General features: G+C 38.0%; 1 protein-coding gene across 48 annotated transcripts in view; it reads left to right on the top strand.

Annotated features, from left to right (window-relative positions):
• Positions 1–9400, top strand: part of POC5 (POC5 centriolar protein) — a 29589-nt gene extending 20189 nt beyond the window's left edge. For 36 of the 48 annotated variants that reach the window (XM_060690653.2, XM_087885801.1, XM_087885803.1 and 33 more), the window contains 4 exons: positions 2576–2736; positions 2960–3073; positions 4809–4985; positions 8948–9400. In XM_060690653.2, the coding sequence (XP_060546636.2) occupies positions 2576–2736; positions 2960–3073; positions 4809–4985; positions 8948–9094 (599 nt within the window). In that variant the 3' untranslated portion in view covers positions 9095–9400. Of the gene's footprint in view, positions 1–2575; positions 2737–2959; positions 3074–4808; positions 5105–8947 lie in introns of those variants that run through there. The other 12 variants (XM_060690657.2, XM_060690658.2, XM_087885807.1 and 9 more) reach the window with 3 other exon arrangements.
• Positions 9401–10188: the final 788 nt, after the last annotated feature.

Raw genomic sequence — 10188 nt, forward strand, 5'->3', positions numbered from 1 at the left:
TGCCAGAAAAATTAAGAAATACCTTAAGAGAGGCAGCTGTTCCCACCAGACATCCTACTTGTGAGGAAACAACATTTTGTAGACAGAACTTGAAGAGATTATCTTCCTCTCCATAAATTTCAAAGAACCCTATGGGACTGAAATGCTAATATTTGCTACATATAGTTTAACCCTGGATTTCTAATTGTTGGAGCATGGAGTAAAATAAAGCTTTTGAGGAAATAATCCTCTGGAAGCTTGGCTGATTTGCATGAACCATTAAGATCAGACTATGTATTTTTTTTAAAAAAAATTGATTTATATGCCACCCTTCTCCATAGACTCAGGGCAGCTTACAATGCGTTAAGCAATAGCCTTCATACTTTTGTATATTTATACAAAGTCAGCTTATGGGTCCTCATTTTACCTACCTTAGAAAGGATGGAAGGCTGAGTCAACCTTGAGCCTGGTGAGATTTGAATTTACAGTAATTGCAGACAGCTTGATGTTAATAACAGTGCTTTAGTCTCCTGCGACACCAGGCTCCTCAAATTTTGTCCTTAATCTTATTTTATTATTTATTTATTAATTTATTGAACAGATTTATATGGCTGCCCAATTCATACACAGCTCTGGCTGGCTTACAACATTACACATTGTAATTTTGCAATGTTAATGTTTGCTAATATTAATTTGGCAATGCTATAAGCCACTGTGTCTTTTGAATTTACTTGGGTCTGATAGTCTTTAAGTGTCTTATTACAGATAATCCTTGATTTACAACAGTCCATTTAGTATCCAAAGTTAGAATGGCACTGAAAAAAGTGACTTCTGATCGTTTGTCACAGTTCTGACCATTGCAGCATCCAATGGTCATGTGATCAAAATTCGGATGCTTGGCAACTGGTTTGTACGTATAACAGTTGCAGTGTCATAAGTGTGCTCAACTTTTGCAACCTTCTGACAAGCAAAGTCAATGGGGAAGCCAGATTCATTTAATAAACTTCAGTTATTAACTGAACAACTGCAGTGATTTACTTAACAACTGTGGCAAGAAAGATTGTAAAACGGGGCAAAACTCACTTAATAAATGTATCGCTTAACATAAATTTTGGGCTCAATTGTGGTCATAAATCAAGGATTACCTGTACTGCAATAAGTTGGATAACATCTTTATAAAACATGTATGTGATTTATGTCTTTACAGTCCTTCCTACATAATAGTTTTCCACTCTTAGGAATAGCCATTCTTTCTTTTTAATCTTAAATTTATCTCGCCTGGAAAGATGTTGTGTTGAACCTTAAATCTTATCTACTTCTCCATGAAACAAAACCTGTCTCTTACCTTTAGGCCAAATCAGTTCCCTCCTGCCCCAACAGCTGCTCCTTTAAAATTGTGTATATTTGTGTATGTGAAGAACACATTGTGCGTCAAAAATGACAAAATTAAAAACATAATGACAAAAGGGAGGGGGAAATGCATCACAAATACACACAGATATTGTTTTGTTTTCTCTAACATCCAGTCTACAGGGTAAATTAAAATGTCTTTATAATTTGTGCCCAAACCCCTCAACATAGATGGTAGGAAAATGAGTTTTTCAACTTAAATATACACTGCTCAAAAAAATAAAGGGAACACAAGCAGAAGACATCCGAGATCTGAATGAATGAAATAGCCTTATTAAATACTTTGTTCTTTACATACAGTAGTTTATACACTGCTCAGACAACTAAAGGGAACACAAAACTACTGTATGTAACCAACAAAGTATTTAATAAGGCTATTTCATTCATTCAGATCTCGGATGTCTTCTGCTTGTGTTCCCTTTATTTTTTTGAGCAGTATACATTTAAAAACTATTTGGACTTGATTAGCTTCCAACTATACTGGATCAGGGAATAATATATATATGTTTTCTGAGGTTTTCGCGGGTGTTTGTATGTAGGTCTTTGGTTATTCGGGTTTTCTCCCGCGTAAAATTGGAGGTTTCTTGGCAACGTTTCGACGAAGTCTCATTCGTCATCTTCAGGCTGGTGTTCTTGGCTTCGTGCTATATATATATATATATATATATATATATATATATATATATATATATATATATATATATATATTTATTTATTTATTTATTTATTTATTTATTTTTAAATTTACAGACCAACCAATCTTACCACCTTACCACAGGGTAACTCTTATTATATCTCTTATTCCCCTATATTGAATTTAGATTATGGTCTTTGTTGGCAAAGACCTAGTAAGGTTACCTATTAAACCTTAGAACTTATCTGAATAAACTATCATGTACAAAGGTAATAGATAATTTTAAGACAGACAGCCACCACACCATACTGAATAAATATTGTAGGGCTATTTTTAAATTAAGATGGCAACAAATAGGGCTGATAATTTCTGTAAGTCTCTGTATCGGGAAGTAAAAATTATACAGCCTTTTAAAAGTTTATACAACTCTGCACTTTCCAGTTTTGGAAATATAATTATATAACAAAAATAGATATATACTATCTAAATATTAGCAATATTTATCTCTTTGTTATTTTGTTAAGTTCTGAATGTTTGTTAATTTGTTTATAGTAGTTGATCTACCAGAAAAAAGAGCAGAATCTGGTGCTGGCACTGGTGGACCTACAGCAAAATTTTCTTCATTTCAGCCTATGCCATCTACATCCTCACTACCACAACCACCACCCCATTTTGCTCCGACAACAGCAGGGTCTGCTGCTGCAGAAGACCTGGTAAGCTGTCATTTAACACAGCCTTGATCAGTAGCAGATTTGAATTCCATTGAACTGAATCTTAAGACAGTTTAATAAATGAGGATAAGTTTATCAACATTACAGAGCTATTGGGCCTGAAAATCAAGACAATATGTTTATATTAATATTTTGAATTAGGAAATAGGTGGTATCTATTTAATCTAAATCAGACTATTGCAATTTTTTCCCTGCTGTTTTGCAGTTTTCTTCTCACCAAGGCCATGCAGTAACATCTCAAACCAGATTAGACTCTGCTGCTGCATTAACTGCCTGCGGTGCTGCAACAGGATCAGGCACAATCTGCATTTCAAAACTGGTAAACAAAAAAAAACATCAACATTACTTTAATTTTTTAAAAACTATTTTGTTCTCCGCATGATTAATGGGAAATTTTTCTATAGAAGTCATTGGAACTGGAACTTCAATATATATATAATTGTATCTGGAAGCTACAAGTTTAATTAAAATGTAATAATTCATTTTTATTTTTCAATCAAAGTTGAGGATAAATTCAAGTGTGTGAAAGTACTAAGTGACCATTCCTGTGGTCCTTGGCATATGATAGCAATTGGGACCGGAATTTCCATTGCTGAGCAATGCAGTCATAATGAGCAACTGCATCTCTAAACTACAGCAATCTCTGCAGTCCTGGTTGTTGTTAACTGAATGCCATGGTTGTCAGGCAAGGCAACTTCCTGTCGGCTTTCCACAACCAAAGTCATTGGGGAAGCCAGCAGGAAGTTGCAAATCCAAGGTAGGCAGGTTCATGGCTGCTGCCAGATGGAGAAAGCAAACATGAGGTGTGGGGAGAATGTGCCAGGGTGTAGTGTTGGTTGGGAAGGATGCATGGGATTGTGGAACAAATCAAGGTTACACAAAGGTGTGGCATGGTTTGGGGAAAGTGCAGCACGGGTCAGGGAATGGTTGTGGGGTGTGTGTGAATGGCCAGTGCAGCATGAAAGCAGAGAATAGAGGAAGAAGATGTACAGGTGGAGAAGACTTACTCCAGGAACTTGTGACTTTCCCTGCCAGCTTGCTGGCAGAGAAGGTTGCAAATAATGATTATGTGATTGCGATTCACTGCAACTGGCTGTAAGTCCAAATCAGTCACTAAGCTCCAAATTGCGGTCACATGACCATGGAGCGGTGCTGGGATTGCTGGAACTAACCACCATTTGCTCAGCGCCATCTTAACTTCAGTCTGAATGAGTGATCATAGGTGAAGGATAACCTATAGAGTGTGTCCGTTTTTCTCAGTCAGTCAGTTCTTGCAATAGGGGAAGACAAAAAAATGCCTGTTTTTGAATCCCTGGTGTTGACTCGATAAGAGTTTCCTTGTATTATCAGGTAATCAGTGATTATGAAATGATTTAATGCTGTCCTTTCTATGAAATATTTGGAATCTCTCAAAAGTGAAATTCTAGACAAGAAACGAGATCAATGAACTGCTGCAAAGAATGATAAGGAAAAGGACCTTGAAGGAGTGAATGTCTCTGAAATATTTATTTTTGGTGAAGAGAGCACCAGAAGCTTTCATAAGGCTATTGTCCCCAGGGTTTCCTTTCTAGCTCAACAATTTTCAAAAACAACACTTCTGCAGCACTAATAATTAAGGGTTTTTGTTTACATAGAAGTAAAGCTTGTAGGCTACAATGGAATCTTCTAGTTGCCTTTTTGTGAAGAAATGCTCATGTCATGATACAAAACCATAATCTACTGTATTTCCAATTATCAAGACTAGAACCCTGGGGTCAAACTTACGGCATCATGTTGCCGTCACATGACATTTCACGCCGGTTTTCCCCTTCACAGAGCTAGGGTGGATGTGGCCTGTGCGTGACACATCTGGCCCATGGGCCGCCAGTTTGACACCCCTGCTATAGAAAGAATGTTCCCCCATTGTTATAAGAATATGCTGTTAGGAACCCAAAACTTATATATTCAGTTTTTCCTAGCCAAAGATAGGGAAAATCTAGCGTATTATTTAACACTGCTTTGAGAAGTGCTATGTGTTTCTTATATAATTAGGATTTTTATTTGGTTTGCCATAGCCCACGACTAGGGTGGTAACATCAGCTCAACAAAAGCCTGGAAGGACAGTCACTGCGAAAATTACTGGTCGTTCAGATTTTTCAGCAAAGAATCGTATTTGCAGTAACTTAGATGTCTTGGGTGTTTCGCCCCCCATGAATTCTGTTGTGGTGGAGAAACATCATCCTGTCACTCAGGTAATAATGAGTTCTATGTATAACTTATGCATTTTATGTCTCCTTTTGATCGGTGACTCTTGCTTTAGGATTCTTATCAGAATTATTGTGGAAGTTCAGATTAAAAATGCTTACTGAATTAATTTGTCTACGCTTTGGGTTACTATATTTTGTCTAGCATGTGATGGAATTCTATATGTACTATTTCGTTGGATGCAACCAAAACATTGTGATAGTAGATAAGGAGCAGAAGATGGTGGTAGCGATAGATGTAGCAGGGCCAAGTGACAGCAGCAGAATGAAAAGTACCAGGGTCTGAAGGAGGAATTAGAGAGCATGTGGAAAGAAGAGACCAAAATGATCTCTGTATTGGTATGAGCATTTGGACTGGGGCTCCTAAGCTAGGCGAATGGCTCCAACAGATTCCAGAATCAGCATTCAGAACTTTCTGCCCAAAAGAGTGCAGTGCGAGAAACAGTTAAGATACTTCACAGAATCATCAAACTCCAGGCCTTTGGTAAACGGTCCAAGATTGAAGAAAACACTACCATCCACAGGGTGAAAAAGGAATTTAAGTATATATGAAAAGCAAAAAAGTTAGAAACTAGAAAACACTGTTCACATAGCTGCAACCTCACCTTAAACTATACCACACCTGCTTCCTAATACCAGGTAGAACTGGTCAGTCTTCTTCAACATATGTCTGAAGCTCAAGGGATTTATGAATTTATGAACTCCAGAAGATAGGCTTAAGATACAGAAGGATCTTGACAGACTTCAACATTGGGCGCTATCTAACAAAATGAAATTCAGTGGTGAAAAAAGTAAGGTTCTACATTTAGGCAAGAAGAACAAAATGCACAGGTACAGTATATGTGGCACCTTGCTCAATAGTAGTAACTGTAAGAGGGATCTTAGTGGACAACCATTTAAATGTGAGCCAGCAGTGTGCAGCAGCTGCCAAAAAAGCCATTACAGTTCTAGGTTGCATAAACAGAGGGACAGAATCAAGATCACGTGAAGTGTTAATAACCACTTTATAATGCCCTGGTAAGGCCACACTTGGAATACTGCATCCCGTTTTGGTCACCACGATGTAAAAAAGATGTTGAGACTCTAGAAAGAGTACAGAGAAGAGCAACAAAATGATTAGGAGACTGGAGGCTAAAACATAAGAAGAACAGTTGTAGAAACTGGGTATGTCTAGTTTAATGAAAAGAAAGACTAAGGGAGACATGATAGCAGTGTTCCAGTATCGCAGGGGCTGCCACAAAGAAGAGGGAGTCAAGTTATTCTCCAAAACACCTGAGGGCAGGACAAGAAGCAATGGGTGGAAACTAATCAAGGAGAGAAGCAACCTAGAACTAAGGAGAAATTTCCTGACAGTTAGAACAATTAATCAGTGGAACAAATTGCCTCCAGAAGTTGTGAGTGCTACAACACTGGAAGTTTTTAAGAAGATGTTGGAGAACCATTTGTCTGAAGTGGTGTAGGGTTTCCTGCCTGAGCAGGGGATTGCACAAGAAGACCTCCAAGGCCCCTTCCAACTCTGTTATTCTATTCTTCTATTCTATTCTAATTTGGAAATAAATCAGCATTATCTGTATTTGGTCTTGGTATATATTTTGTATTTCTTGATATTCAAAAGTATATGTTTTGTAAATTTCAAGATTCATAAAAATAAATAGGAAGGGACCCCAAATAGCTTGTGTGATCACTGAGGAATTTTGATTTTGGAATGTCAGTTGGAAGCAAGAAACAGGAGACTGGATGGAATGTATCTTAGTGCTCCATAGCACCCTAAAGAGACTGTTGTGTTAACTGGAATATGGAAATAGGAACATACGGAAGGTGCCAAATTAGTTTTGAGGTTTTTTGGGGTTAGAAAAAAAAATGCTGGTCTGGAATGTTTCCAGGTATTAAGGAGACTACGGAGGAACCAAGTGTCTGGTTTAGTATGAGAGAAACATTGATGGGAATAGTTGCTCTGCTTCCAGAGTAACATATACTTCCATTTCTCTTTATTTTCAGTTTGATTTCCATGATGTATATTAAGAAAGAGTAGTGTCTCAAACTCAGATGAGAACATAGGAAACTGCTGATGCAGTCTTCCTACACTGTTCTTGCCATTTAGATATTTTAAATGGAAGAGTTGAGCAGCAATTGCTGGAGGGAGATAGGGAAGAAAGCCCACCCCACCTCATGAATTTGCCCTTGTTCGACAACTGGTATTAAGGAAACAGTTGAAAACTAAGGAGAAATGTCTCCCAAGAGGGGCAAGGCTAAAGAAAATGAATGGAACTTGTGGAAGCCAACAGGCTAGATACTGCTGCTTTCTAGATCTTAATTAGAATTCAGCACTGAATCCCAACTAAATCTTACGTACCTGTTTATTGTATAATGGTACGCCAGAGTACAAGCACCACCTAAGTGGCAATATATAATTAATACTTGGCCAATTCTTCATCACAAGCTAAACAGAATTTTTTAGCTTCTTTGATGGGTGGTATCTATCTTTTTGCTCTCCTCACATTTGGATATATTCACAGATTTGCATGTTAATTCAGTTTCTTTTAAAATGATGCTGTAAAGGAAAAAAGGAAGTCAGAGAAAGCTTTTGAAAGCAATATCTCTTCAGTTCATTTTAAATAAACACATGTGGGCATTGCTTTCTGACAGGTTATAAACTAGCATTACTTCTACCATCTGGGACCAGGCAAATTTTGCCTTGTTAATGTTCTTGCTGTTGATGGATTGAGTTCAGTACAACAGGGCTAGCTGCCCTCATTTCTCTGGCTAGACCAAGGGTGTCAAACTCGATTTCATTGAGGGCTGCATCAGGGTTGTGTTTGACTTGGGGGGGGCAGGGGGCGTGGCCAGCTCAACGTCACTCATATTGGGAGCGTCTGTGGTGGTCCAAGTGCTCTGCAAGCTCCGTTTTCGGCTGCGGCAGCGTCCTGCAACCCTCTGCCAGTGAAAATGGAGCTCCGTTTTTGCTGGCTGAGGAACCATGGGCCGGTCCTTTGCTGTTTCCAGGGCAGCCCCATGGGCCAGATCTAAGCACCCCGTGGGACAGATCCGGCCCCCAGGCCTTGAGTTTGACACCCCTGGGCTAGACGATGCTAGTTGTAGGATGGCCCCATGTTTGCTTTTCTCCTTGCTGTGATGTTTCTATTGGGAGACTGGATGTGAACTCCCAGTGATCTTTGGAAACCTGACTGTATTTGCAAAGACCAGAAGAAATTCCTTCCTCTACTATGTTCCCATAGCAACTCAGCAAAGCATTTGAAACATGTACAGTACACAACTTTTATTAATAGATCCAACAAGATATGAGATTTATTAGTAGATGAGGGCCGATGTTTTGCGTTTGAGAAGAATCCTATGCTCATTTGTAGATTCTCTACAAAAGAACTGCAGCTATGTGAAAAGGCTGAAAATTTTGCATTTCTGTGGGCTGACATGGAAGTCTGGGAATGGCTACAATAGATTTACTACCATTCCATTTCCAAATAAAAGCATGGTATATTTGCTTCATTGCATAACTAAGTGCTAGAGATAATTCCTTCTTCCTATAGCTGCAGCCACAATAACCCACATCTAAAATGGCTCATATGGACAAAAAATTGTACTGTTAAGGCAAGTGGGCTGCTGGGTGATTTCCGTACAGAGGACTTTTGATTTTTTGTGGTTGTTGTTTCTTTTTCTTTCAAGAATATCTTGAGAAAAGCTGAATTCTCAGACAGACTAGGCTATAGTTTATTTAGGAGTGCTGGAACCTGTTCGGCGATATTGTTTGACTAGACAGGTTTAACTGGTTTATTTAAAAAGCTTGGAGTGGCTTAGCAAAATCTGAGGGTATTGCCTGAGTTATAGAACAACTTCTGGCAAGCCCTGGCCATGTTTGCCCTTTGTCTTCAATTTTTTAATATATTGTTAAAATTATTTTACCTTATGGGATTGGATATGCTTATATATTTCAGCAAACTATATCTCAAGCTGTTGCTGCTAAATATCCTCGAACTCTGCACCAGTCTTCTAATGCTATTGGCGTGAGACATCTAGGACACAATGGGAAAACTCCTGCCCAGAGTCACAACAACATCCAGTCAATAAAGGTGGTGGAGTAGGTTAGCCAGTTGAAACGCCTGTACTTTATTTTAAGCACATGGAGAACATTTTCCAGGTTATTGTTTAAAATGTGCTCCCTGGTGTTGGCAGATTAATGGAATAATAACCCAAGATGCATCATGTTTGTCATCTCAATAATATTGTACATATAGAGATATTTTGACATGTAAAAAGTGTGCCACTGAAGATGGCACAATGTAGTTCTGTGTAACTGCAAATAAGGTATACTTGAAATTTTTACTTTCTTAAATTTATTATATATGCTTATTTAATGTTTTTAATAAAATTGAAGCATTGAACTTGTATATTCTAAAAGGTATTTCTGCTTTATATGTGAACAAGAGCATAGATCATTTTGTCTGAATTGCTATCTAAATTGTCCATAGAGTAATCAGACTTGATATTCAGAAATTTTTTGGTTCTGCTATATTTTATCTTCAGCCATTCATAGAACAGGTAAAGTACAGAGAATTTTACTTTGTGTAAAATAAAATTGGTTTATTACTCTTACTCCACTAGGGAGCAGTATATAAATCTAAGCATTTATTGCTGTTGCTGTTTACTATGGTGGGAATCCAGTGTGTGTTTCCATTAATAATATTCACTGACATCTCAACCTCATCTGTACTTCCACCAATTGTTCTACAGATTCCTCCAGTGTAGCTTTTAAGAATATACAAAAAAAGCCCTTGGGGGGGGGAGAGAAAAGGAATGTGACATTAGATACCGTAATACCCTAAAATCCAGATGAATAAATAAACACCAACATTTATGTAAAATAGCAGTGCTGTGAGTGTTCTCCATACTGGGAATAATTTTTCCCATTGCAATTTGCAGTGGGAGCAATGAAGATTTGCAATTTTATGTTCATGGATTTTATCTTTTAGCTCCAAATACTGCTCCATTCTTGCTATCTCTTATGCTAAGGAGACCTCAGGAGTAAGCACAGTGGAATGTGGGAATTGATGTCAGTGTTTAGAAGAAGACAAAGAAGCAGCAATGAAGAAAGTGGTGACTGTGGTGTGCTAATGGTGCTGCACTAAGATCTTGCAATCTGAGAGTAATTGCCAGTATTCTTCCAGTCACATTGCCC

The sequence above is a fragment of the Pantherophis guttatus genome, chromosome 2 (assembly GCF_059756535.1).
Source record: "Pantherophis guttatus breed Tessera chromosome 2, ASM5975653v1, whole genome shotgun sequence".
Taxonomy (NCBI): domain Eukaryota; kingdom Metazoa; phylum Chordata; class Lepidosauria; order Squamata; family Colubridae; genus Pantherophis; species Pantherophis guttatus.